Raw genomic sequence first — 25,180 nt, 5'->3', positions numbered from 1 at the left:
GACAACCAGGGATCAAGGAAGTGATGGACATACATACCATGTCGCCTGATATTCTCAAAACGTCGACATGAGTGGAAGACTTGCAACCTGATCTCACTAATTCACCCAGAAGGGCTCTCTCGGGACCTCGAGGAAACAACAACTGTAATGATGCTTACCTCTCATAGATCCTCCATACCGCACAGATTTGGTATCATGCTACCAAGACTTTGACATTGCTTTACGACACCAGTTTATACGCCAGTATCATGGCTGGGACGAAAATACTCCTTCATGGTCTTGAATTAGGACGTACCTACTGATGCTCTTGCTGATAACAGTGGTGAAATTTTTGATTTTGAGAAACATAATCTATGCTGAGCAGCAAGAAGAAGGAAGGTTATGTTCCTCGGGTGTTACACCATGAGAGAAACTTGCTCTGTGTGACTACGCCTAAAGACACATACAAATGTTTTATACTGTCTTCAAAGCTTCGAGCTTCAAGCTTCGAGCGCGACTAATACCCTGCTGCATGCCAGGTGATTTGTACGCTATACTCAAACGAATCTAGTTGCATTGGAGAACGTGGGGGTAGCTGCGAAGATTCACTATTGACAATATGTATCTACTGAGACTACCACCTACATATGAGCTTAATCAACTGTGTTCTGGATCATTACAAGGAGCTGATTTCTTTCAACAGTGAGACCTTCTGACTTACATCCCCCTTTCCGTCCTTTTCGTGCCACGTGAATACTTGGATTGTCACGATTCAATGCTCGCTGCTCTCACCACTTACTCTCATTACTTGAGGCTTATCGCGAATTGAGTGACACCCTAAGATAGCCGAGCTTTGTTGCCGGAATTTGTGGAGCAAGAGGGACCAGAAAGCATTGGAGGTCTGATCACCCAAGTAGGTCTCTCAAGCCAATAGCAAATAACAAAAGACCGCAAGCGAAATGACTAAGATGGCCAAGCAGGGAGGAATGTCACCTTTCTGAGGAACAATAGCATTGGTATCGAATTTGGTTGCGATCGGAATGTAACGTCGATAAGTCGAGACACCCCCACGGAATGCAACCGTCGATCGCCTGGGGAATTTCCGGGGTTTGTTTATGACTATAACAGACCCACGTTCGCCTCCCCCAAAGCTCTCCTGACAGTAAGGATCAGCCATGTGGTCAGTTATCTTGCTTTCTCTGATTGCAGTAGTCTCTGCTTTGCAGTCCCTGCCACCAGTTCAATGGACTAATTTGGATTCTGAACACGACGGTTTCGATATTGCGACAATCGACCGAAATATCTATATCACGAATAGTTTCGCATCGGACAGAGATCAGAATGGCTTGACACTCATCCCGCCGTCCGCTATTGAATTTGCGAATACCTTTCGCCAGGACTTGGAGGAAATAACGGGCGAGTCATGGAATCTGCACCCTGTTGAAGTGTGGCCTGAAGGCCAAACAGGAATTTTCCTGGACAGACTAGATTGCTCTCAAGACGGGTTGACGTATGAAAATGGTGATCCCACAGAAGAGGGCTACAAGCTTCAGGTCCAACTGGGACGCGTCTCGATCCTTGGCTCAGGCGCCCGTGGAATGTGGTGGGGAACACGAACTTTGCTGCAACGGTTGTTGATAGCTCACAACTCTCCCATCCCGTCTGGTCAGGTGGTTGACGCGCCCTCGTATTCAACGCGAGGATTCTTACTAGACGCTGGGCGGAAATGGTACTCCCCATCGTACCTCAAGGATCTATGCACATATGCGTCTTTTTTCAAGCTGTCTGAATTTCAGTACCATACTAGCGACAACTATCCCTTAAGTCGTGGCCACAATGAAACCTGGCAAGATGTCTACGCACAGTTCTCCTTGCGGCCGGAGAGTCCCGAGCTACAGGGAATTGTACAAAGAGAAAACGAGACACTCTCCCGGGCGGACTTTGAGGATCTTCAGCAGCACTGTGCCCAACGAGGTGTGACTGTCATCCCTGAGATCGAAGCTCCTGGCCACAGTTTGTTTATTACAAAATGGAAGCCAGAATTAGCCTTAGAGAGCAAAGATCTGCTGAACCTGACCCATCCGGACACCATTCCCCTGGTGAAGTCTATCTGGACTGAGTTTCTGCCGTGGTTTCAAACAAAGGAAGTCCATATCGGTGCCGATGAGTACGATGCCACCCTGGCAGACGACTATATTGATTTTGTCAACGACATGGCGGAATTCATGGACGAACAGGCCGGTAAGACGATTCGGATCTGGGGGACATACGAACCATCTGACACCCGCAACATCTCAAAGGACGTCATTATTCAACATTGGCAGTATGGACAATCCGACCCAGTCGAATTGGCAGAACAGGGCTACGAGGTTATCAACTCAGAGGATTGGTGGGCTTACATGTCGTTAAAAAACGATCACATGCCGATATTCCCAGCCCCGTATCCAGATTTCTTCAACAACTCTAGGGTGCTCAACTTTGCGGACAGAGAGGGATGGCAGTGGACACCGGCTCTCTTCAACCCTGTGAATGTCACCGAGCAGCCTGACCCGAAGCCCGTCAAGGGTGCCATTCTGGCCGCATGGAATGATAATGGGCCTGATGCCACGACGGAGTTGGAGTCTTACTATGCGATCCGCAATGGCATTCCTGTTGTTGCAGCGAGGGCGTGGGCTGGAAACCGTGGGCCCATTATCAATGTATCTACCTTGTCAGACTCGATGGACTTGTTGACCTCGAAGGCTGTGGCGCAGAACCTGGACCGACAAATCTCCCACAAGAGTGAAGATGCTAATGAGCTTTTGAGTTGGACCAACCCTTCAGAGAATATAAACCGCGACAAAATCCATCTAGGATATGGCAGCAAGGGGATGAACTACGAGTTGACTCTAAATGTTTCAGGCCCATTCACCCTATGGTCCAACGACTCCACCCTTGCATTGTCGCCAGACGGCAACCTGACTTTTGTCTCAGACGGATGGGAGTATCCCCTGCGCTCCATAGAAGAAACGGATGGGTTCGACGAAAGCTATCCAGGCCGAATTTGGACGAACGAGACCTCCTCAACGCACGAGCCGGTGACAGTTTCATTGCAGAGCCACATTACCATTCGGACTGACATGATCGGTGGCAGTCGGGTCTGGGTCAACGAGGGATTCGCCGGAAGATTCGAAGTGCTGGTATTTGGTGGCAAAAACCGGCTATTATCCTGGAGCCAGATGGCGTTCGTGGCACCACTGGAGTGGATTGAAGGCGGCATCCAACGATTGACAGTGAGTGAGTTCGACGGCCAGCATTGACCAATACCAAATGACAAGCTGTATAAAATTTCCGTGGGTAAATAAAATCGTGCAGGATACCCCTCACTTTCCAATTCACCGACTAGAGATTCCATTTATCCGTCCAGTAATTGCAGTCATTTCCCCGCATCCCGTCCTGCATCGCAAACAAGAAATCGGAGATCCGGGGCAATGGCCGCAAAGCTTGGGTATTTTAATCTAGCAATGAAGTTCCATAATTTCCTATATTTATTTACCTTTCTCCCGTTCGTCCTTGTCATGCCTTAGAGCTTACAGTAATCAACAAGCAACCTCAATCGCAATGTACACATTCCCACTCCTCCTAGGCATCCTCGCCGCAACAAAAGACCTAGCCCTAGCCAAACCCACCCAAAAATGGGGCCTACGAGAATTCAATAACCTCGTCACCTTCGGCGACAGCTACACAGACGACACGCGAGCATCCTACTTCTACGCCCACAACGGATCAGCACCACCAGTAGGCTGGAAACAACCCGAGGTACATACAAAACCCCAACGTCTAGAAGCCCAATTTAACCCATAACAGTCCAACTCCTCCGCCTCAGGCGGCTACGTATGGGGCCACTACGTAGCAGCAGCCACAAATGCAACACGACACAACTACGCCGTCAGCGGAGGCGCATGCTCTAACAAAATCACCCCCCGGACAATGTCCGGCCTGAACATGTCCTTCCCGTCTGTTCTAGAATACGAAATCCCGGCCTTCCTCGCAGACACCCAATACGTAGATTCCCAGGGGAACAAATTCCTCGACATCCCGGCCGACGAAACCGTCTACGCGATCTGGATCGGGACCAACGATCTAGGCAATTATGCCTTTCTAACTGATTCCCAGGTCCAGGGGAAGGTCATCCCAGATTACATAGAATGTGTCTATGAGTCCCTGGATCGGGTTTATGAAAGCGGAGGCCGGTACTTTGTATTGATGAATCTGGCCCCGTTGCAGTTGACACCGCAGTATGCTTTGCTGGAGAATGGGGGCGCGAAGACTGTCTCGTGGTGGCCTGATAAGCCTAGTAACCAGACTTTAATTAGTTATCGGATGTGGGAGCAGGTAGTTAATGTTAATGAGGTGTTTCGGTATAGAACGCCTTTCGAGGTCTTGGTTGCCGATAGGTATCCGGGGGCTGGGGTTGCTGTTATGGATATGTATGGGTTGGTGAGTATTTCTCTTTCTTTCGTCCTTTTCTTGTGTGATGTTATAGAGAAGGGAAATACTGATGCTTGCTAGTTATCCGATATCTACTATAACCCTGATGACTGGTTCGGAGACGTCGGTGCCAATGTAACCGGGTTCGTGAAGCATTGTAATGCCGAGGGCGAGGATTGTGTTCGGTTACAAGACGAGGAGAACTTCATGTGGTTTGATGAGTTGCATCCATCTCAAACAACGGATAAATTTATTGCGGAGGAGTTTGTGAAGGTGGTTAATGGGGAGAGTCAATGGGCGACGTATTGGTGAGATGTGCTTGCTGGGTAGGGATGGATCCCTGTCAAGGGTTGTATCTGGTCTCGTGATCTTTCTTGACGACCAGTTAGGGTATGCATAATGCCAATATCAATCAATAATTCAAGACACGTTATTTGAGTAAACTGTTCTCTTAAACCTGTCAATCAATTAGGCTAATGAGCTACAAAATCGCCGAGGCACGGCTCTGCGCGTGACCTGTCACAGTGACAACCAGGTATGCAATCCTTAACCTTCCCTGACATAGAAGGTAGAACAGCATAGCCACTGTTAGGGAGCCCCTATTCGTAACAGTGAGTATCAAAGCTCGAGAAAATAGAAATAAAAAGCAAACAAGAAAAGAACAAAACACAACGTAATCCGCCTAGACCGTCCCTTCTCCATGAATATCATCAACGATAAGGCCCTACAACACGCCTTGAAAATAGAACAAAACACTGTAAATCTCACAAAATAATACATAAGACCCCAAGCCCCCACGACCCGGATCCCAACGGCTGCTGACAGTGCATGATCCCGCAGCGCCTCACCCGAAGCACGCCAGAACCCACTGACAGGTTGTAAAGAAGCCCAAGGGCCTAAACACGAGGAGTCCTACCTATCAAACGACACATTATCACAAATACCAAACTAAGCCCATCATCCTTCTTCGTCCCTTCTGAGGGGGAAAACTAGTAAAAAGTGGGAAACAGACGAATTACCAGATCAAGTAAAAGCACAGCATGACCATCGACTAAAGAAAGCCCACTCCAACCAATGCGAAAACCCTGATTCGAGAATGACGGCCCCCTAAGCTCCCTAAGGCCAAGCTAATCTTCATCCCGAAAGCCATCCAGTGGAACGCAAATCCACCGTTCGAAGCGAGCGGCCCAATCACGGATCTCCAAAAACCAACAGGACCAACAGCCGTCACTGACACGGCATGTGCGAGGCAGAAACGCATTTACGCCTTATAAGGAGGGTCATCACATAATCCCATACAGAAAAGTGAAAAGGGGGTACAAGACAAGAGAGATATTACCTGGGAAATGACTGGATTTGCGGGTTTGGACATTTGGAAAATGGCACCCGATACTACCGATTACCATTACCTTGCTCATTGTATTCGCACATATACTACATGATAATATACACAGAGGAAAGAAATGGACGACAACGACAGAACCCCACATTATCGTCTAAGTCCACCGCTGAGACCCATTGCGCTTCGACCCGAGAGCGTATCACGTTCCGAACTACTCTTGACGGTGAAGAATCGCCCCGAACCGTGGCATTCGTTGGATTACAGTGTTGAATATGAGGGGCAGACGATCTTTTCGGTGCAGGGGTATCCGTGGAGTATAGGTCAACGACGAGTTTTCTATGATCGGTCTGGATTACCGCTTTTCGAGTTAAGGTGTCGGTGGTATAATTCGTCGTGTTTGGAGTTGAGGTTACCGGGGCAGATGGAACATGTTATATTGTCTGCGAAGTTGAGGGTCGCGGTGCGGGCGCCGAAAGCGGTTATCAGGTTTCGCAATGCTGTCCTGTCTGAGCAGAGGAGACCGGGGGATTCTAAGAAACGGAAGGGAAAGGGGAAGCTCGATGACGATGGTGATAATGGCGTTTATCTACCCGATTCCGATGAGATGATGCTCGAGGTCCGCGATGAAGACCCCTACTACCATACCCAGGTCTTGGTGCTTGGGGACCGAATCATCGCGCATATTCGTCGAGTAACGAACCCTGCGGAGCTTGCTGAAGGGCCGCAGCCTTCGTCTTGCTATCGACCGAAATGGGAAGTGAGAGTTGCGCCTGGGGTGGATGTGGCGCTGATAGCGGTCGTGGTTGTTATACTAGGGCAGCGGGTTACTGCGGATGAAGACTATCGTGGTTCTGGGGACATATAGCGGGCTTGGGGATTTTTTTACAACACTCGAAGGATTCTTTATATCTGGTTATGGGAGAAGCGCGGTGGTGTAAGTGAGCATTTCCAAAGCTTCCTGTCCTGAGGACAGGTGAAAGACTTCGATTCATGTATTTTTTTTTTCACGTTAACACCTAAGGTATAAAGATTACAAGGACTTAATTATAAATTGAAGTACGGATAGTCGCATGAAAGGTATGGTGCAGAAGTCGTTACTATTGAGGGTTTCGTGCTGATTACATGTTCAAAGGGGAATATTTTGAATATGTATTCAGTTGATTGAGTTGCTTGAATCTTTCCTCAGTATCTATATAGAGGAGATCGCTTAGGAAGAACAACAACGCTAGGCCTAAGCAGGCAGCATCAACTTTATAGTATAGGCGACAAACAGCATGACCAAAGAAAGAATAGAAGCTCTATAGGAATAGAGAAAGAAGAAAAAGCTACCTGAAAATTCCAAGCGTATTCAAAGCTGCCAAACTAGACACTGCATAAGCATTACGACTAAAACAAAACCCAAAAGCAGCGGAACGGAGCATATCTTGTAGCATAACCTATAACACGACATGGCTCAATTTATAATCACAGCCTACAAGTGGCTTTCCAAGTTGAAAGAGGTCTGTGGAGCATTCCTTGAGTCTTGAATAATGTACCAACCTTCAAAGCTTGTACAAGAGCCGCGTTATCGCGATTTAGACGAGCTCGAACTGCAAAGTATCCCCTTGAAGGAAAGATGTCGACGCTTGCAAGAGCTGGTAGCAGAGAAACAACAGAGGATGGAAATGGAGATCGCAAAGAAGAACAACAATATTTATCTACTGACAGAACGAGTGGACTCCCTGGTTTCCCAGCCTGGTCCTTTGAATGACGGCTACTCCAGGCCTATCATGAGCCGACTCGGGTATTCCTTGGACAGTTGGGTGAATTCACAACCCCGGGATGAAGGTCGATTAGGTAGCCTGACAGCTGCTTCAGTAAAGACGGAAATAAGAACTTTTCCAAGGCTTCATGAGCCGCAGAATGCTCATCAGTGACGGGCACTGATTCGGGCTGCCGTTAGCTGGCATATGCAGTATTACATAGTCAATTGGTTTATCATCAGAGCTCGAAGCGGTCAAATGGAAGAAGATTGGAAAGCTATGTATACACATATAAGGGAGAAGTGTACCGTTGTGCCATCTTGCAACCTTTTATTATCCAGGCTGACACGAATGTGGTAAAACCATCGTCTGTTTCAGACAACTGGCGATCTGCAACCAGCATAGCTGCCCAGTCCCTAAGCACCGAGTCTCTACAGGCAACGTGCGACAGTCTTTGTGAAATAGTTGAATTGGCCTTCTCCGAATTTGCTTCTTCCAAAAAGGAAGGAAGAGTTCGCAAATTGCGTCAACTGGTCGAGCAATCCATCAAGTTTACGCAACGCTTAGATAGACAGGATAATTGCTATTTCTTCTTCAGCACCAGTCCTGGCGAGAAGTGCAATGTACATCAGATGCAATGTATTGCGGTCTCCCAAGAAGAATTTCTTTGCGCACAGCTTAGCCTTTGGCCGGGCCTCGCTAAGTGTGCCCGAGTGAGACATTTCTTGTGGACAAGGAGGTTGTGTGGACAAGCGAAACCCCTAATGAGGCCCAATCTTCCGCATCTTCCTTGATTATATCCGCGCAAGAGGTGAGCGAGGCCGATGAGGTTCCTTCTGATGAAGAAACGGCGCTCTCATGTAGCCATGACTTGAATGATGAGGCCATGCCTTTGCTTGTCGGACGCTAGGCTTGAGTATTACTCAGTAACCTACCAGCTCATTAAACTAACCAACCTAGGACGCGGCTCAGAATGAAAGCGATCAACCTACACAACTCTAGGAAAGGTAGGTTTTTAAGGAGTGTAGACAGCCTGCAGTGCGATGTGCTCAATCTTTTGTAGGATCACATAAAGGTATGGGATGTATATGATAAAAATGCACATTTATACCATTAGAGTGACCTTAACCACGAGCCGAATGATAGAGTTGGTTACCTTAAGTAGTACCGGTATTTACCTCCATCACTCTAGATGTGACCGTCACACCTTCTCTCCAAGCAGCTTTAAACCTAGTAAGTTATAAGGGCTCATAGAACCAGTCCCATTTCCAGACCACGTGAGAAGGCTGTTACTAAACATCAGTCTCATTGAACAAAAGTCTTATCAAAAGACATCTAAAACTTGTATAAGGCCACAGCAGAAAGTAAACAGGCACAAAGTGGATCACAGGCAAAACGATATACGCAGTCAGAGTAGCATAATAAAGTCACAAAGAACAGAAAACAAAATCAAACACCGTTGGTAAACCCGCTACCACCGGCCTCCGTATCAATTTTCATTGAATCCATCAATCCACACACCTCGAATAGCTTCTTCGGTCCCAAGCCATCCGGAATTCCAACAACTCCTTCATTCTTCAGTCTTTCCAGCGCAGCCTTAATGCCCAGATATGCTGGTGCGAAGCAGGCGAAGGAAAAGATCATGATGCGGAAGCCCATCTCCTGTGCTTCCTTTGTGGTGATGATGGGACCAGCACCATTCTCAACCATGTTCAAGAGCAGAGGCCATGGCGCCAGATCCTGCACGGCCTGTCTTGCCATCTCTTTGGAGGTGAAACCTTCCAACAGCCCGACATCTGCACCAAGGTCACGCGCTGCCTTTAGACGTCGGATACATTCGTCATACCCATGCTGTTGTAAGGCATCAGTGCGGGCAATCAGAACGATATCCGAGCGCAGTCTGTCTTTGGTCAACTTGGCAGCACGGATGCGAGTGAGATATTCTTCCAGGTCGACCACTTTCTTTCCAGCGAGATGACCACAACGTTTGTTCTGAATTTGGTCTTCGATGTGGAAGCCAGCTACACCGGCCTGAATGTACTGCTGAACAGACTTCGACACCATCAAAGGACCTAAACTACATCAGGAATCTGACAATCACTTGAGGATAATGGAACAACATACCACCATATCCAGTATCCATGTCAGCGATCAATGGGGGTCCAAATGGGTCCAGGTTGGCAATCATCTCGGCATTGGTCCGCATATCATACAGTTGGGCCAGTCCAAGATCTGCCATACCGAGCCTTGAGGCGGTAGTTCCAGCGCCGGTCTAAATGGTTAGCATTGATATGGAACACTGTATGATCAAAACGTACCATATACATTGCCTTGAAGCCGAGCCCCATGGCAATTCGAGCAGAGATACCATCGTACACACCAGGGCAGACGATCAAATCGTCTGTTTCCCTCAACATACGGCGCAGCTTAGACGCTCCGGCTGTCATATACAGGGAAACAGTGGGCTCCTGCCTGGTACCGTTAACTTCATAGAAGCCATCTTTCTCGACGGTGATGGTGATAGCCAGATTAGACGAGGAGGAATCTCCGACCTTCATTGTGATTGATTTTGTAAACAGATAATGATGATGAGAGTGATGATGATGATGATGAGTTCTGAAAGATAGCACCTCTACACTGGAAATGAGACCCTTTATATACCCCAGTTCTGTGTCTTCATGCCTGTAACTTCGGCAAAATAACCATCCGTCGGACACCCAGCCGGTAGGTGAAATTCCTCCATTTGTTCATCGGTTAGCGCTGACACCCTCGTTCTGATATGCAACGTAAGGACTTGGCCAGCTGAATAGCCAGTCAATACGAATGCAGAATACTTCCCTCGTTATTAATTGAGGGTACTAAGTGCTCTTGGCTGCTGGCCTCCTTGCGACGCCGAGGATCAGTTATGTGGTACAGTATAGGCCTGTGACAGACCAGAAGTGGTAACCCTAAAGGCCTGGATTCGGTGGTTATCAGTCCGAACAATTAGGCTAATTGATATCAGACATATTAATTGATAAGATGTGCATCTAGCCTGCCATTTGACGCGCTTCCCTAATTTCTGGCGTAAGAGAGTTTGGTAAATTAGCCATACAATGATGATTGTGGTTCTCAAGAATCCACTGCCAAGCTCTTCACTAGGTCTCTCGTTCGTCAAAAGGTGCTACAGCAACTTGCTAGCCGGATTTGTCGAGGAGCCTGCATGTCAGATGTTGATTTGTGCAACATGTCTTCTAATTTGCTCTTGGCTTTATTAATTTGGCGCTGATCAACAGTCTGACGAGCCGTGGCGCAGCTGCGCATCATGTTCCTCTTGTACCGAGTACTGAATGATACCAACGGCCGTGGTCGGAGTATTAGAGCAGAGACAAGGGGTCTGCAATGGCGCTGAGATGAGAACACCGTATTCGGAGCGTGTGGTTCTTGGCCACTCTAGCATCAATCTCCGCGTGGTATCAATTGCAGATCGAGCCGAGATGACCGGGGATGAGTGGCTCTTGTCAGGGTGTTGCGCAAAGAAAGGATGGAATGAGGAAGTGAGGAGTCATCTGAGCGTCGATCAAATCTACTCGGCATCTCAAGGGTTCAGGGTCCTTGCTCCTATGATTCGAAGTTCCCACGCTCCATCTTCGGGTCCTTCCGCATCGTACGCCCGCGGAAAAATCTCCCTCCTCACGGCCAAGCGTCTTGGCATGATGACCCCGAGTCTCGGCATAATAACTAGAGTTGGTCTCGGCGCTCGGTACGAAGAGACCTGATGGCTGGCGGACGGCACCCTACATGAATGATAGCGCCTGCGACTACTCCGATTGGTCTCTCGCTTGTCGAAACTTCCAGCGTATCACCCAAATCCCACACGGACAAACCTCCACTGTTCGTTATGACTTGGCCCCGAGTCGGACTTGCCATGATCTGCAAGTGCTTATCATGAGGAGGTCGTCGGTCATTTTACCCGGCTCCTTGGCCATTGTTGTGTTTCTTCACTGAGACCCCCTCCCCTCCCACTCTTCACACCCATTGTGACTTTTTCTTCTCACGCATCCATCAAGCTATGTACGACAGCCAGAGGAAAGAGCGTCTGACCTTTTTCAAGGCAGAGGTACAACCAAAGCATGCCGATGTTCTACTCTTCGCATGTTGCCTCTGTTCGGGCCTTGTCGATAGCACGCTCTATAACGGTTGGTGGCCACTCATGCCCTATACGTGGAACTGTACTGATAGGAATAGCGTACAATACATTCGTCTCCATGCAGACTGGTCAGTGGCTACTCACTACCCCAGTTCCTACATAGTTACTGACAATTTATAGGCAATACTATCTTCGTCGGTTTAGGAGCCTCCAACCAGAACCCCCGTCCTTACGGCTGGGCTCGCTCCCTCACTTCAATCGGTTGCTTCATCATAGGCTCATTCATCTTCGCCCGCCTGAACCGTCTCTTTGGTGCAAAGAAAAGGGGGACATTGATTCTCTCATTCTGCCTACAAGTTATTATGCTGATTCTCACGGCGTGTCTCGTGCAGAGTGGCGTCATTTCGGGGCTTCCTCTGCACAATGTGAATACCGCAGAGCCAGATTGGACCCAGGAAGTACCCATCGTACTCCTTAGTATCCAATCTGCAGGACAAATAGTTGCCAGTCGAGCTCTTGGGTATAACGAGATCCCGACTGTTGTGATTACAAGCCTCCTCTGTGACCTGATGTCTGACCCGAAGCTTTTCCTTCTACGGAACGAGAAGCGGGATCGCAGGGTTATTGCTTTTGTGCTGACTCTTGTTGGGGCCATTGCAGGTGGTTGGATCACCAAGGGTACGGGAGATATCTACGCTGCTCTGTGGATTGCAGCAGGTATTAAGCTTGGTATTGCAAGTGCATGGATGTTCTGGAAGGAGGAATTGGACTTGTCAACTTAACATTATGTGTATAGAGGGTATACGGCCCGCTCAGTGGTCTATACCAGGGTAGCGATAGAAGATGTCAAATGACTAGATGCGTGTCGGCTAAAGTGTCTTTCAGTTTCATACCCAAGTGTCAAACTACCGTAATTGTCTACAACTCTACATACTCCGCTCGGCCGAACTATGGATAGCACTTTTTAATATAACTATTGATCTACGACAGACGACAATACTGCGGATCTCGGAGACCGGACACCGAATATCCCCGTATAAACCCTACAGGGAGATTCAAACAGCGAGAATAGGTCTCAATAGAAAAAGACTATTCGACGTTTACGCGTACAAGCTTAGCGCTTCGGCTTTTGCCGATACGTCTCAGCTTACCTGAATAGATAAGATCATCCACAGGGTCGTATTCCAGTCATGAGGCTGGCTACAAGATCCCGACAAGCAGAGTATGATGCAACCATGTCCATGTTGCAGGTACTACAAAAAGTACACAATACGTAGATCATCAATCTATTAGCGATAATCATTTTCAATGATTATCATCTTAGTCTGACACGCTAACGTCCCGATGCATCGACAGTCTAGGATCCAGATCCATCGGTGGCCTGTTGCAGTGTATACATTTTCCGGGCGGGATCAACAGTTTTCAATGCTACCCTACTGTGAAAGTAATATATATCTTTCCATCGATAACACTATGTCAAATAATACCGATATTCTACCAACCCTGTACCCCACACATCCTTGCATACATCTATACGAGTACTCAGATGCAACTGCTTCTGCTTATTGTACGGAAACACGGCGTCCCTTGCGTATTTGGCACCTCGGCTTACGGTGGCTGGCTGGGTTACTATCGCCTAAACGAGTTTATAGGACAAACTGTTCTATGGTGGATGGCTGAGAAGTGACACAACGTGTATGCCCACCCGGCTGCTGATTTAAGCAGTGGCTAACACTATTATTCGCCGATACAACTATAACCAGGGTATTTCCTACACGTGGGAGTTACAAAAGGCACTAGACTAGCGTTATTCCCTATTCAGGAGACTGACACATCCCTCATCATAGGTTATCGCCATTCCTCTTTGGGGGATGAAGAAGTTGTGTTTCTGCAGTTGCTGCGCCCTTTCTGAGGTGACACATGTGTGATAGAGTACTTGATATTTCCTGTTTACTACGATAACTTTAAATAGAGTTTAGCTTAAGATAATCAAGAGTGCAAAGGAAGATGAAGGTTTGGAGGCTGGAATGTGACTGGAAGCACTTGACTTGTTTTCCTGAGGGCGTTGGTGGCACGTGCTGTGTTTCTTACACGTCGTCGATTTTTTCAAACCTCGAAGTCGAAACCCTCATTCTGGCCACTTCTCAGCGACGAGGGAAAAGGAACACAAGAAGAGCAATTTTAAAAGTTCATCCTTGATGGCTGTCCCTCTTTCCTAATTCAGTAGGATCTACCATACCCTCATCTCCCAAGTCCCGTTCATATCCAATTTTACTCACCAAACACGCCCCACCTTAATAACCCTAAATCCCGACTCTAACAATAGAACGAATAACATATCCCATCGCCCCTTTAATGCGTTTACCTTACCCAGACGGGAAACAGGTATGCGAAATGACTCCATATAGTAAGTAAGTCTTACCTAGTTCAATAGTTGAAAAGCGGTCCCTCCATCCGAATCAAAACGGCGGACTGTCAATTGGCGCCGTTGCCAACGTTCTAGTGCTGCCGATCAAAATTGACCGGTCGGAATCACTTCGGAATTGGACAGCGGAACGGTCCGCACACCCTGATAGAGAAAGGGGATATGCCGTGACGTGGTCGCCTATAAAACCCACTCTATATAGGTGGTCTGATGGTGTGATTTAAAAACACAAAAGTTTTGTGTCTGTGATTCATTTTTAACAAATAAATATGGCTTCAATCACTGTGACCGGTGCCGCTGGGCGCCAGATTCAAGGTATGTGTAAAAGTTTACCCCTCATTCTTCAGTTAGGATCATGTAATATGAATCATGCTATATGATGCAGGATTTTAATCTACTACCCCTGCAAGGAATTATTGACTAAGAAAATAATCTGGGGAAACTAGTCCCAACGGGCCTCTTCATCCATAACGAATTCGTTCCTTCCACGACATCCCAGACTCTGACCGTCGAGAATCCTTCCACCGGCGAATCCCTCGGAACCATTTCTGCCGCTTCTCCCGAAGATGTCAACAAGGCTGTCGAATCCGCTACGATTGGCTTCAATGTGTGGAAGAATACCTCCGGCCCGGCCCGCGCGAAGCTTCTCCTGAAGCTGGCCGACCTAATCGAGCGAGATGCAGACGACTTCGCATCCCTCGAGGCCGTCGATGCCGGTGTCCTCTATACCGACAGCAAGGGCATGAACATCCCCCAGGCGGTGGGCAACCTCCGGTATTACGCCGGTTGGGCTGATAAGATCGATGGAAAGACCCTTGCCATGGAGGGCGGCGTCGCCTTCACGTATCGGGAGCCGTTGGGTGTCTGTGGAGCCATTGTCCCTTGGAATGCACCTTTGTATGTTGTCACGACTAGCCGCGGTGATAGTTTACGGCGTGCTGCGATACCGTTTACCCGGTGCTAATTGGTATACAGGATGATCACTATTTGGAAGCTAGCTCCGGCGCTTGCAGCCGGTAACTCGCTTATCATTAAACCGTCCGAACTATCTCCGCTCTACGCCCAGAAGCTTGCCCTGCTTATCCAGGAAGCTGGTTTCCCTGCGGGTGTGGTGAACATTATTTCCGGTGACGGCGCATCGGCCGGCAGGGCTTTGGCAGAGCACATGACTGTGCGGAAGATCTCGTTCACGGGATCCAGCGCGACGGGCCGCCAGATTCTGAAGACTGCAGCTTCGACTAACCTCAAGCGGGTGAACCTTGAGCTCGGCGGCAAAGGGCCATCGATTGTTTTCGATGACTGTGACTTGGATAATGCGGTCTTGTGGACCAGGATCGGTATTACGGCCAACAATGGACAGATCTGTGCGGCTGGCTCGCGGATCTATGTGCAAAAGACTATCTACGAGAAGTTCCTAGAGGCATACAAGAAGATGGCCGAAGGTAGTCCGTCGGTCATTGGCAACCCCCTTGACCCTGCCACTACCAAGGGACCGATTGTCAGCGCGGCGCAGCATAACAAGATCCTGTCGTATATCGAGCAGGGTAAGCAATGTGGGGCCCGACTCCTCTTCGGAGGTGAAAAGGTCGGCGACAAGGGTTACTTTGTTGAGAACACCGCGTTTGCCGATGTCTCTGAGAATGCGACAATCATGAAGGAGGAGATTTTCGGACCTGTCGCGGTATGTGTCTCACTTTGGTTAGATGACTTGGCGAAATCGAGATTGCTAACTGGAGTAGAGCATTGCGCCTTTCGAGACGGAGGCTGAGGTTATCGCCAAAGCGAACGATACCCTGCATGGCCTTAGCGCGGCCGTTTTCACCAACGATATTAGCCGTGCTCACCGTGTGACGGCCGCCCTCGAGTCTGGCCAGGTTACTGTGAACGCCTGGGCGATGCTTAGCCCCAATGCACCTTTCGGAGGTGTCAAGGAGAGCGGGTTCGGGCGCGACATGGGTGAGGAGGCGCTGGAGGGATGGACATCTGTCAAGAGCGTCAAGTATGCTATTTTGCCTCCAAAGCTGTAGATCGCGGCATCGCCGCGACAAATTAGATTAATCCAGGTGTCGGTCACCGACACTACACGATACCAAATGTGGAAAATTACATGGGATTCTGTTAAGTTGAAGAGATTTCCACGAATGAGAGTGCGAGCGCTAGACACGGGTCCTATTCCTCATGATAAGATCATGCATAATTTAATCTACAGTTTTATTGCAGATACGAGATCTCACATGTCCGTTCGTTTGCCTTTCTCCCATGTTTCCGACTCGTCGTAGATTGCATAGAAAGGATTCCACTAATGTACTAGTTTCCGACCTGGTTGCTGACAGCTGGACCCTTGATTTTCTTGGATAGACTAAGCCCGGGAAACGGGATGCATCTTGTGGAATACATTCTTCGGATCGTATTTCGCCTTGACGTCCTTCAGGCGCTCCAGATTACTTCCGTAAATGTTGTTCACGACCGCGTCTCCGGCTGCTTGTTGTTAGTTTACTTCATTTTCCAATTCATTGTTGGGCAGGAACTCACGCTCGGCGTAATTGATATACTGGGGCACATCGGCTGTCTCCTCTCCGTTAAGCTGTGACTCAAACTGCGCCTTGAACTTAGCTTGGATTTCGCGCGCCCAGGCCCGATATTCGGCGTCCTTGGACGAATCCGTCCAGCGCAGGTTGAGCAGTCCGTTCTGCGTAAGACTCCGATTCGCGAACGCGGTCGCATCCAGCGGCACGCTGCAGGTCTTCCTCATATCGTAGCACTCGAGCAGCATGGCCGGGATCATGTCGGGGTGATCCTGAGCCTTGGCGTTTAGTTCATCGAGCATGGAACGCAGGAATTGGGCGTCCATGGGTGTGCGATAGAAAAGACCCTTGAAGGACTTGCGATCGCCGTAAGTGGCCATCGGGTTCTGGAGCGAGTTAAGCAGGGAGTACGGGATGACCTCGATCATGTTGACTACGGGCTCGAGGGCAAGGAAGCCGGCGTAACGCTTCGAGCCTTCTTCGTTGGTACCATTGTAGAAGACCAGGACGTTGACCATGATTGTAGGGGCCCCCGGGGGCTGGGCGAAGATGATCATCGCGCCGGATCGAGGGTCGGGGTTTTCAAAGAGTACGTTCATCTGCTCGACGACTGACTCGAGCTTGTCTGGTGTGAAGGCGATGATTCCTGCATAGACGGGAGTCTTCTGCTCATAAGCTTGGAAGGTGAAGTCGACAACCACCCCGAAATTGTATCCTGCTCCCCGCAGGCCCCAGAAGAGGTCGGGGTTTTCGGTAGCAGAGGCTGTGACTACTTGACCGTCTGCGAGCACCACTGTCGCAGCTAGGAGGTTGTCAATGGTGAGACCGTACTGACCACTCAGCCAGCCGTATCCTCCACCGAGTGTCAATCCACCGACTCCGGTGTGGTTGACTGTACCGCCGACGGCAGCGAGTCCGTACTCAGCGCCCGCTTCGTCGACGTCCTTCCACACGGCGCCACCCTGGACGGTCAGTGTCTTCTTCTCCGTGTCCGCAGTAACCTTGTTCATGCGCGACAGATCGATCACCAATCCGCCCTCGCTAGAACTCGTTCCCGCGACGGAATGGCCACCTCCCTTAACAGCGAGGTCGACATTATGCTCTTGAGCCCAGAGAAGCGCGGTACGAACATCCTCAGTCTCAGTGGGCATCACCACAACACCCTGCACGGTTCACTCAGCACCACTTTCTCTACCAAGGAAACATATGTGGGGAAACGGGAGAAGACCCATACGGCTTGTTTGATTCCGGTTTCCGACCATCGTCGGATACTGTCCTGGTAGCCTACAGATGAGGGCGTGAAGATCTCCGAGGATTTGAGATTGTCCACGAGGGCGCGGAGAGTCGAGTCCGGGATGGAAGTCATGGTGGGTTGTTTTGATGAATGTGTGTTTTGGTTGAGTTCGTTTGGTGGTCGGGCCGAATAAATCACATGTGGGGTCGGTCGATTCAATCGCTTAATGTTTATTATCAATACGAATTGCTGCTGTCCATGGAACTCTACACTTGTTCTTGGCATCGAAGTTGAGTGTTTATTTATGTTATCCTTCTATTTGGACTCTTGTGTCATTTTAATACAAGGGTTGGTATACATATTAGGGATATATATATTTGGTGGCGGGGTTCTGACTCGTGTTTGCAGGGTTGACCAAATAGGGGCACTCAGCATAGGTAAGTTCATATATATATATAGACGAAAATATGAATATATATATATCTACGTGAGTTTCTCCTTAGTATACCGCTCATACAATTCCGGATACCATTTCTGCCCTACGTCGGGATGGCTGATAATCCGATTACGCAGGTATGCCTCTCCAAACTATTTCATCTTAGCGAGATTTCATCCAGAGAAAGATAACACTTACACATGAATACAAAGGCGACAGAAACTCGCTGGGCACATCAACTGCCCGCTTCTTCCGATCATCCGAGGCAGGAATACATTTTACAATATGCGCTGCAGATTCACGGAGCTGATCGAGCGTGAGGTCCATCCGTACGCCCAGGAAAAACGGAACGCTATATCGTGTCTTGGTCGTCGGGGCCTACGTCGATGTCAGGAATAGTTGACAGAATACAAAATCTGTACAGGACCAACATACAATCACTCGATGGGTCGTCGCAGTGCAGATACCGCCGGTGATCGCCTCGAATCCCTGTTGGATGTTCACGACTAGACTTCCCTCAATGGGAGGGGCATCGATCCACTCGCCGTTCTTGTTCAGGACCTGGAGTCCGCCCGTGTCGTCTTGCGAGAGGAAAGTGAATAGACCCGTTGAGTCCTTGTGCGGACCTACTCCCTGTGAGCCGGGCGCAGCCTGGGGATATCTGATGAACTTCAGGCGGTCCATTTTGCCCTTGAATGACTCGAAGGTCGTCGGGGGGAGGGAGAGACATTCTGACACATAGCGCATGAATTCCTGCGATAGCTTCGCGGACTCTGCGATGTAATTTTCGACGAGTTCTTTTGCGCCGGGATGATCCGGATACTACATCATTAGAATGTCCACATGTGAAAGGGATGAGAATATACCTGGCTGTCCCCCTCGAGTCTCTGCCAGAAGGGATCGTTCTCAGTCCAGGGTTTCATACCCGGTGTACCAAAGTCGAATTGCTTTTGACCGCGGTCAGTTGTTTATACATCCATTTCGAAGGAAAGGAGCTGTTACCTCTCGCAAATCCGTCTTGGATGCAGTGGTCTCTGCTCCGAGACGAGTATACCCGACAAACGCCGGGGAATTGATCATATTACATCGTTCTTTAACCTCAGTGGGCAGCGCGAAAAGCTCTGGGAGCTTCTCGTGCGTTCTTTTAACAAGTGACTATACAATATCAGTACCCTGATCAAAGAAAGGTAGTTTAATAGTTGCTACCTCTAGTCCATGATTGATCAAGTACAGGAATCCAACTTGGAAGATGGCTTCCCGCAATTGCTCCAAGGCTTCCGCTTTAGTCAGCGGATCTTGCAGACGACGAAAGTCCACGATGGGGATAGAGGAAAAAGTATCGACCATGGCTGTTTCAGTATACTCGGAGCAAGTGCTAAGGGTGAACTTGATGTCAAGTGGGGATTAGATTAAGAGGGGATGTTCGACCCTCGATCACGCCAATCACATCATAAGTCATGTGTGGCTGAGTCTTGGCCCCATCGCTGAGGCCGAAGTTTTCCCAGCCGATGCCTCAACAACGACACTTTCGCAAACAGAATGTCAAACCAAATGCAATACCTTTACGAAATGTATCTTTGATAACACATCAAGTCCAATTAGACAAGTACTCTTGGCTATTTAATTATACATGTTCCTTTCTTGGCAACTGGGCCCCGGGGGGGAACCATGGAAAAGGTACTCCATAGTCTTGACCATTCTAGGAACATAAAACAAACCCACACTGGTTACGTAGTGGTGGCTAACTCGAAGAGGTAAACTTCCATTGTTTATCCTTGTGGTGTGAGAATATTTGGGCCGTGCATAGTCTGGCTAAGAGTGCGCATGGTTGACTGCTGATGTTAGGGATAGCCGTGTCACATGTCTAGATTGAACCCATGCCCCTATTGCACGTCCTTTTTAGGTCATTGCGCAATATATTAAACAAGCCAGACTATTGTCTTCGTTGTGGAATAATTCACCTTTAATTATAGACATGCCAAGCACTATGGAGAGACCGGAAATCCATCTGCCGAGAGATTTCTTGGCAGTATCCAAAGAACAGTGATAGTCCTAACGACTACTGGAAAGAACGGAGTCGTCCTTCACAACCCAAACTCAAACGAAGTGCCGTTCCTGTACATCAAGCTTTCAGGAGGTGCTCGGATTAGTGGATTTGATTTCATACACCTTACAAGGCGCCAGCTGATCTACTCATCCCATATTATTCCACCTGTTATACGGATGCCTGTCCGTGTACGGGACAATCTTTGAAGAACAAGCATCACGAGGATCATCACCGCGAGCTTGTAATCCTAATCCTCGTAAATAAGCACACAATGTGCATGCAAAATGATTGATCATGTCTTCATGCAGCCGAGCGCCAAGAGCAAGAAGCAAAACCTCCGACTTCTTGGCACTGCCTTCTGAAACGCACCAATGACTACCGGCGGCTCTCCATGTATCACCTAGACTGGTACAGGATAGCCCTAACCGTCAGCTAGCCGTCGTCAACCAACAGTCTCGTCATGCCAGTGTTGTTGCCACTGACTCGTTCATTGCAGTCTAAGCTTGGCACTATACGTGATGTTTAATCTAACCCCAGGCCCACGGAGAAATTACCCACTCCTGCATATATGTATTAGGGGGTAAACGATGACGATCTCTTGATTCTGTTCCACCTATGGCAATTATGTTGGTCCTAGCTCGAGTTTCCATAGCTCGGATATGCGGTACCGAGCTCTATAGAGATGAATAATATAGAAAATCCTTAAGCGCCAGACGAGAATATATAAGACATGCCCGTCCGGCGTAGTTGCGATCTTCTTTCTTTCCTCACCAGCAAAGCTGTTCCATTCACTGTGTCATTCTTTCTACCCTCTTTTAACTTTTCTTTCACTACAATCACCCGCCTCAATGGCTAACTTCAAGCTTTTCCTTGCGCTGGCCGCATGCCTGTCTGGACAGGCTCTGGCTGCCCCGACCAAGACCATCGGCAAGCGTGCTGCTATCACTGACGTGAGTCTCCTGATGATACACGGTATATCATCCTCCAATGCTGTATCTAACCTTGCACTCAGGTTGCCCACGGTTACGCTAGCCAGAACGGTGGCACCACCGGTGGTGCCGGCGGTACCACCACCACCGTCTCCTCCTACGCCCAGTTCACCGAGGCTGTCTCCAGTGACGATGCCAAGATCGTCATCGTTGATGGCACCATCACTGAGACGGCCGATCAGGTGAAGGTGGGCAGCAACACCAGCATCATCGGAAAGGACGCCAACGCCATCCTTGAGGGATTCGGCCTGTATGTTTCATTTAATTGATACTGATGGAAAGAAATCCAGACTAACACTGTACTAGTCTCGTCAAGGAGAAGGAGAACGTCATCATCCGTAACCTGGGTGTCAAGAAGGTCCTCGCTGACAACGGCGATGCCATTGGTGTCCGTAAGTGTCCCTCTACCATTTGCCATGTAAGGCGAGAAAAGCTAATATGCAGTAGAGTACTCCAACAACGTCTGGATCGACCACTGTGACGTCTCCTCCGACCGTGACCACGACAAGGACTACTACGACGGTCTGATCGATGTATGTCCCACACCATCCACCCCAACACAAATAAAGGATCAACCCAACTAACAGAACAAACACAGCTCACCCACGCCGCCGACTACGTAACCGTCTCCAACACCTTCGTCCACGACCACTGGAAGGCCATGTTGTTCGGCCACTCCGACAGCAACGGCGACGAAGACACCGGCCACCTCCGCATCACCGTCAACAACAACTACCTGAACAACCTGAACTCTCGCGGTCCTTCCTTCCGCTTCGGTACCGGCCATCTCTACAACAACTACTATCTGGACGTCAGCGACGGCATCAACACCCGCCAGGGCGCCCAGCTGTTGGTCGAGGGCAACGTGTGGTCGGGCGGCAAGAAGCCCCTCTACTCCACCGATGACGGATACGCTGTTGCTCGGGACAACGACTTCGGTGATGGCGAGAACACTGCTCCTGAGGGTACCCTTACCAGCGTTCCCTACGAGTACGACCTCCTTGCTGCTTCGGCTGTTAAGGATGCCGTTGTCGGTACCGCTGGTCAGACCTTGACCTTTTAAGAAGGTTATGAGACGTAGGTGGTGAAGGTGGGAGATAGGTTGGGGAGGGTTGTTGGGTGATTGTGTGTGATTATTACTTTCTTTTATGTAATTGATTGTTTGGCTGGGCCAGGATCGAAATATTTAGTTTGGGTACCTCATCAAGGCAAAATGTTGTTCAACGGTTATTGTGTCCTTTGAGAAATTGATGGTATACTGTGGTAGATCTGTAGATGTATATGTATATTCGGGCCATTGTGTCGACCTTGATTTAACATGCACCACATACCAACATTCACGGCTGGTTTAGTATGTCACCTATCCATATAAAAAACACTACAAGAATACCAGAGTAGACACAAGGCCATTACACCTCGCTTACCAAACTCTCAAGACTAACACTTAAGCAAAGAAAAGCGCACGGTGCACCAACAAGAGTGGAGTAAGTATCAATTCTACAGACTAAGCAGATAGTATTTCTTCTTTAGAAATTAGTATTTGTTAACTAGAAAAGACCCCAATAAACCAAACCAACTTGATGAACCAACCAAACAACCCATCTATTAAAAAAGCCCATTCAATGCAGCAACAGCAGCAATAATAGCGCTATCATATCTCATCAAAAAAATGCTATGCAAAACCCGTATAAAACCCAATACTCCATTCATGCAACCGGCCCATCCGTTCATCCAACCAACCCATCCCGACCAACCAACCACCAAACCCAACCGTGCAAAAAAAAGCCAAGACTATTTTATGAAGTATCCGACTTCCCATGAGAATACAATGAACCCCCCTCAACTGGCATGGGGATCGTGATCTGCGTTGCATCGAATGCCCACGCGGCTTCTCTTTCCTGTCTATGATTACGGATGTAGAGAGGGAAGGTCAATTCTTTGAGCCGGCCCTCGAGGAATCCCATGTCCCGGTTCTTCTCCCACATGCGACGGGAGGCCTTGAAGGCTGTGTTGACGGTGTGGCGACGGAGGTCTTCGTAGGCTTTGAAGGCGACGGGGAGGGGTTCGTGACGGTGTTTGGCGAGGATGCGGGAGAAGAGGATTGCGTCGTCGAGGGCGTAGGCGGCGGATTCGTCGCGTGGAGGCATCTGGTTTATTTTGTTAGTTTCGTAACGAATACTAGATGGGGAATAGGTAGAGATAGAGAGAGAGAAACATACAGCGTGTGCAGCATCACCGAGCAGCAAAGCCCGATCCGTATGCCAACGTGCATTCGGCCGGACCTGGTACACGGGATAGAGCATCCAATCGCCCGATTTACTCGTCATCTCACGGATGCAAGGAACTCCGGACTTCCCGAAGCGAGCCTGCATCTCCTCGTGCAAGGCATTCTTGATCCGATGTTGTGTGACCCAGTCCTGTCCGTTTTCGATCTTACAGGAGGGCAAATTGGCCTCATTGAACTGCACGATAGCCGCCAAGAAGATCTGGTCGTGTTCTCGATCACAGTAGCTGGCCAGTAAGGAGCCATGACGGGAGATATTCATGGAGGTGGAGCGAAAATGGATCGGAGACTTGATACTCTTGGCGTCGATGACGGTCTGCAGGAAGGAGATGCCGGTATACTCGGACGGATGCTCCGGAGATACCCAGTGGGTGCGGGTCGCCGAGTGCACGCCGTCGCAGCCCAAGACCAGGTCACCGGTTGCGGTGGTGCCGTCTTGGAAGTGCAGGGTGGCTTCGTCTTCGTTTTCTTCGCCGCGGATGAGCTTCTTCCCGAATACGACGTTGATGTTCTTTGTCCGCTCCACCACGGCCAGCATAGCAACCGAGAGGACGATCCGCATTACCCGGCGGCCCTTATATCCACCGAATCCGTTCCCTTTTTGGTCTGTGAAATCGATGCTGCCTAGTGGGCGGCCGGAACGGCTGGAGAAGAGCTCGATGGCTTCGACGTCTGTGCCGCCTTCGGTGCCCATTTTGTCGAGCTCGTCGAGGACGCCGAGGCGGTCGAGGTGGCGCTGGGCGACGGGGGTGAGGTTGATGGCGCCGCCGGAGGTGGAGAGGATGTCATGGCGTTCGAAGATGGTGATCTGAAGGTCGGGGACGAAGGGAGTGAGTTCTTTGGAGAGGGCGAGGGCACAGGAGATGCCGGCGATGCCAGCGCCGACGATGAGGATGTTCCGGGGAGCAAAGACGGAGGTGAGGGAGCGTTCAATCTCGGTAGGGAAATTAAACCATTCTTTGCCCTCTTGTTGTTGCGGAGGGAATTCATACTTTAGATCCATGGCTTCTTGACTGGGTGATTTCACCTGGAAAACTCAAGAAAACCAAAGGGATTATTCGGAGGACCTCGAATGCATCGACGGAGGGCGCGAGACCTATAAATTGACCATGAAAGGGAAAAAGCAGTTGGTATCTAGCAGACCGGAGGTATCCGCAGAATCCAGACCCAATATTATCGGATCAACTTCCTGAAAACAACCAGGGGGATCGTCCATGCTAATGGGAGGCCCATTTATTAATATACACCCATCAGGAGAAAAAAAAAAAAAAAGAAAAAGAAAAAGGTAGGAAAAAAAAAGGCAATATTCGGCCGGAAAGGAGAGTGTTCGGGAACCATTGACGCATAGTCCAGAAAAAACTGGTAAAAAACCTGGTAAAATTTTCTTCATGCACCCACTCTAATACTCCTGCTGCATCGATAAATCAGAAACCGTGCATACATAGCGAGATCGGTGACTCCACTCTCACCCGAAGTCCGGAAGGTTAGCAAACTGATAGGTCGGAATTAAAAGCTGTCAGTTTAGACCAAGTCTTAGTCTCGAAACGAACTCTGGATCCCTCCGTCATAGTGGCCGTT

At 49.1% G+C, this 25,180-nt stretch overlaps 12 protein-coding genes across 12 annotated transcripts; 8 read left to right on the top strand and 4 right to left on the bottom strand.

Moving 5' to 3' along the window:
• The first annotated feature begins 1,142 nt into the window (after window positions 1-1,142).
• F9C07_2284739 (putative beta-N-hexosaminidase) lies at window positions 1,143-3,523 on the top strand. The gene has a single exon (XM_041286333.2). It carries the CDS (start codon window positions 1,155-1,157, stop codon window positions 3,276-3,278), a length of 2,124 nt encoding a protein of 707 aa, XP_041147528.1. The 5' UTR covers window positions 1,143-1,154; the 3' UTR covers window positions 3,279-3,523.
• Window positions 3,524-4,879, top strand: F9C07_2284738 (GDSL lipase/acylhydrolase family protein). Its single transcript, XM_041292811.2, has 3 exons — window positions 3,524-3,777; window positions 3,826-4,458; window positions 4,531-4,879. The coding sequence occupies exons 1-3, from the start codon at window positions 3,580-3,582 to the stop codon at window positions 4,759-4,761; spliced, it is 1,062 nt and encodes a 353-aa protein (XP_041147527.1). The 5' UTR covers window positions 3,524-3,579; the 3' UTR covers window positions 4,762-4,879.
• Window positions 4,880-5,272: 393 nt separating this feature from the next.
• Window positions 5,273-7,186, top strand: F9C07_2284737 (uncharacterized protein). Its single transcript, XM_041286332.2, has 2 exons — window positions 5,273-6,868; window positions 6,924-7,186. Exon 1 carries the CDS (start codon window positions 5,913-5,915, stop codon window positions 6,654-6,656), a length of 744 nt encoding a protein of 247 aa, XP_041147526.1. The 5' UTR covers window positions 5,273-5,912; the 3' UTR covers window positions 6,657-6,868; window positions 6,924-7,186.
• Window positions 7,187-7,239: 53 nt separating this feature from the next.
• F9C07_2107893 (uncharacterized protein) lies at window positions 7,240-7,707 on the top strand (the record flags this gene model as incomplete). The annotated part of the gene is made up of 2 exons (XM_071509030.1): window positions 7,240-7,290; window positions 7,339-7,707. The coding sequence occupies 2 exons, from the start codon at window positions 7,240-7,242 to the stop codon at window positions 7,705-7,707; spliced, it is 420 nt and encodes a 139-aa protein (XP_071364379.1).
• A 1,021-nt stretch (window positions 7,708-8,728) lies between these two features.
• On the bottom strand, window positions 8,729-10,204 carry F9C07_2284736 (putative carboxyphosphonoenolpyruvate phosphonomutase). The gene is made up of 3 exons (XM_041292800.2): window positions 9,852-10,204; window positions 9,658-9,805; window positions 8,729-9,605 (listed from the first exon to the last, which is right to left on the bottom strand). Exons 1-3 carry the CDS (start codon window positions 10,089-10,091, stop codon window positions 8,983-8,985), a joined length of 1,011 nt encoding a protein of 336 aa, XP_041147525.1. The 5' UTR covers window positions 10,092-10,204; the 3' UTR covers window positions 8,729-8,982.
• A 658-nt stretch (window positions 10,205-10,862) lies between these two features.
• F9C07_6381 (uncharacterized protein) lies at window positions 10,863-11,291 on the top strand (the record flags this gene model as incomplete). Its single annotated transcript, XM_071511459.1, has 1 exon — window positions 10,863-11,291. The coding sequence occupies one exon, from the start codon at window positions 10,863-10,865 to the stop codon at window positions 11,289-11,291; it is 429 nt and encodes a 142-aa protein (XP_071364378.1).
• A 147-nt stretch (window positions 11,292-11,438) lies between these two features.
• On the top strand, window positions 11,439-12,599 carry F9C07_1643199 (uncharacterized protein). Its single transcript, XM_041292810.2, has 3 exons — window positions 11,439-11,711; window positions 11,761-11,790; window positions 11,843-12,599. The coding sequence occupies exons 1-3, from the start codon at window positions 11,585-11,587 to the stop codon at window positions 12,442-12,444; spliced, it is 759 nt and encodes a 252-aa protein (XP_041147524.1). The 5' UTR covers window positions 11,439-11,584; the 3' UTR covers window positions 12,445-12,599.
• Window positions 12,600-14,305: 1,706 nt separating this feature from the next.
• On the top strand, window positions 14,306-16,315 carry F9C07_2284733 (aldehyde dehydrogenase). The gene is made up of 4 exons (XM_041292809.2): window positions 14,306-14,402; window positions 14,534-14,984; window positions 15,063-15,768; window positions 15,827-16,315. Exons 1-4 carry the CDS (start codon window positions 14,357-14,359, stop codon window positions 16,112-16,114), a joined length of 1,491 nt encoding a protein of 496 aa, XP_041147523.1. The 5' UTR covers window positions 14,306-14,356; the 3' UTR covers window positions 16,115-16,315.
• Window positions 16,316-19,695, bottom strand: F9C07_2284731 (FAD/FMN-containing dehydrogenase). Its single transcript, XM_071510721.1, has 6 exons — window positions 19,489-19,695; window positions 19,285-19,437; window positions 18,481-19,229; window positions 17,847-18,434; window positions 16,620-17,775; window positions 16,316-16,565 (listed from the first exon to the last, which is right to left on the bottom strand). The coding sequence occupies exons 4-6, from the start codon at window positions 18,129-18,131 to the stop codon at window positions 16,447-16,449; spliced, it is 1,560 nt and encodes a 519-aa protein (XP_071364377.1). The 5' UTR covers window positions 18,132-18,434; window positions 18,481-19,229; window positions 19,285-19,437; window positions 19,489-19,695; the 3' UTR covers window positions 16,316-16,446.
• Window positions 18,330-19,629, bottom strand: F9C07_6385 (putative oxidoreductase; the record flags this gene model as incomplete). The annotated part of the gene is made up of 6 exons (XM_041292798.1): window positions 18,330-18,434; window positions 18,481-18,660; window positions 18,718-19,104; window positions 19,149-19,229; window positions 19,285-19,437; window positions 19,489-19,629. The coding sequence occupies 6 exons, from the start codon at window positions 19,627-19,629 to the stop codon at window positions 18,330-18,332; spliced, it is 1,047 nt and encodes a 348-aa protein (XP_041147521.1).
• Window positions 19,696-21,099: 1,404 nt separating the features above from the next.
• On the top strand, window positions 21,100-22,782 carry F9C07_2284730 (pectin lyase fold/virulence factor). The gene is made up of 5 exons (XM_041292808.2): window positions 21,100-21,279; window positions 21,342-21,568; window positions 21,625-21,710; window positions 21,766-21,851; window positions 21,917-22,782. Exons 1-5 carry the CDS (start codon window positions 21,178-21,180, stop codon window positions 22,379-22,381), a joined length of 966 nt encoding a protein of 321 aa, XP_041147520.1. The 5' UTR covers window positions 21,100-21,177; the 3' UTR covers window positions 22,382-22,782.
• Window positions 22,783-23,114: 332 nt separating this feature from the next.
• On the bottom strand, window positions 23,115-24,605 carry F9C07_6387 (salicylate hydroxylase; the record flags this gene model as incomplete). Its single annotated transcript, XM_041292797.1, has 2 exons — window positions 23,115-23,465; window positions 23,538-24,605. The coding sequence occupies 2 exons, from the start codon at window positions 24,603-24,605 to the stop codon at window positions 23,115-23,117; spliced, it is 1,419 nt and encodes a 472-aa protein (XP_041147519.1).
• Between the last annotated feature and the right edge of the window lie 575 nt (window positions 24,606-25,180).

The sequence above is a fragment of the Aspergillus flavus genome, chromosome 5 (genome assembly GCF_009017415.1).
Source record: "Aspergillus flavus chromosome 5, complete sequence".
NCBI classification, from domain to species: domain Eukaryota; kingdom Fungi; phylum Ascomycota; class Eurotiomycetes; order Eurotiales; family Aspergillaceae; genus Aspergillus; species Aspergillus flavus.
Note: the sequence above shows the minus strand (reverse complement) of the source record. Positions and strands in the feature narration are given on the sequence as shown.

Excerpts from the sequence above, each read along its gene's own strand:
- F9C07_2284739 (XM_041286333.2), top strand. The coding sequence starts at position 1,155 with ATGTGGTCAGTTATCTTGCTTTCTCTGATTGCAGTAGTCTCTGCTTTG.
- F9C07_2284738 (XM_041292811.2), top strand. The coding sequence starts at position 3,580 with ATGTACACATTCCCACTCCTCCTAGGCATCCTCGCCGCAACAAAAGAC. Across the intron at positions 3,778-3,825 it reads TAGGCTGGAAACAACCCGAG|TCCAACTCCTCCGCCTCAGG; the intron begins GTACATACAAAA and ends AACCCATAACAG. Across the intron at positions 4,459-4,530 it reads TTATGGATATGTATGGGTTG|TTATCCGATATCTACTATAA; the intron begins GTGAGTATTTCT and ends GATGCTTGCTAG.
- F9C07_2284737 (XM_041286332.2), top strand. The coding sequence starts at position 5,913 with ATGGACGACAACGACAGAACCCCACATTATCGTCTAAGTCCACCGCTG.
- F9C07_2284736 (XM_041292800.2), bottom strand. The coding sequence starts at position 10,091 with ATGAAGGTCGGAGATTCCTCCTCGTCTAATCTGGCTATCACCATCACC. Across the intron at positions 9,806-9,851 it reads GCTTCAAGGCAATGTATATG|ACCGGCGCTGGAACTACCGC; the intron begins GTACGTTTTGAT and ends CTAACCATTTAG. Across the intron at positions 9,606-9,657 it reads CATGGATACTGGATATGGTG|GTCCTTTGATGGTGTCGAAG; the intron begins GTATGTTGTTCC and ends GATGTAGTTTAG.
- F9C07_1643199 (XM_041292810.2), top strand. The coding sequence starts at position 11,585 with ATGTACGACAGCCAGAGGAAAGAGCGTCTGACCTTTTTCAAGGCAGAG. Across the intron at positions 11,712-11,760 it reads CGATAGCACGCTCTATAACG|CGTACAATACATTCGTCTCC; the intron begins GTTGGTGGCCAC and ends TGATAGGAATAG. Across the intron at positions 11,791-11,842 it reads ATTCGTCTCCATGCAGACTG|GCAATACTATCTTCGTCGGT; the intron begins GTCAGTGGCTAC and ends GACAATTTATAG.
- F9C07_2284733 (XM_041292809.2), top strand. The coding sequence starts at position 14,357 with ATGGCTTCAATCACTGTGACCGGTGCCGCTGGGCGCCAGATTCAAG. Across the intron at positions 14,985-15,062 it reads GTCCCTTGGAATGCACCTTT|GATGATCACTATTTGGAAGC; the intron begins GTATGTTGTCAC and ends ATTGGTATACAG. Across the intron at positions 15,769-15,826 it reads AGATTTTCGGACCTGTCGCG|AGCATTGCGCCTTTCGAGAC; the intron begins GTATGTGTCTCA and ends TAACTGGAGTAG.
- F9C07_2284731 (XM_071510721.1), bottom strand. The coding sequence starts at position 18,131 with ATGCCAAGAACAAGTGTAGAGTTCCATGGACAGCAGCAATTCGTATTG. Across the intron at positions 17,776-17,846 it reads AAACCGGAATCAAACAAGCC|GGTGTTGTGGTGATGCCCAC; the intron begins GTATGGGTCTTC and ends TGAACCGTGCAG. Across the intron at positions 16,566-16,619 it reads GTATATCAATTACGCCGAGC|CCGGAGACGCGGTCGTGAAC; the intron begins GTGAGTTCCTGC and ends AACAACAAGCAG.
- F9C07_2284730 (XM_041292808.2), top strand. The coding sequence starts at position 21,178 with ATGGCTAACTTCAAGCTTTTCCTTGCGCTGGCCGCATGCCTGTCTGGA. Across the intron at positions 21,280-21,341 it reads AGCGTGCTGCTATCACTGAC|GTTGCCCACGGTTACGCTAG; the intron begins GTGAGTCTCCTG and ends CCTTGCACTCAG. Across the intron at positions 21,569-21,624 it reads ATCCTTGAGGGATTCGGCCT|TCTCGTCAAGGAGAAGGAGA; the intron begins GTATGTTTCATT and ends ACACTGTACTAG.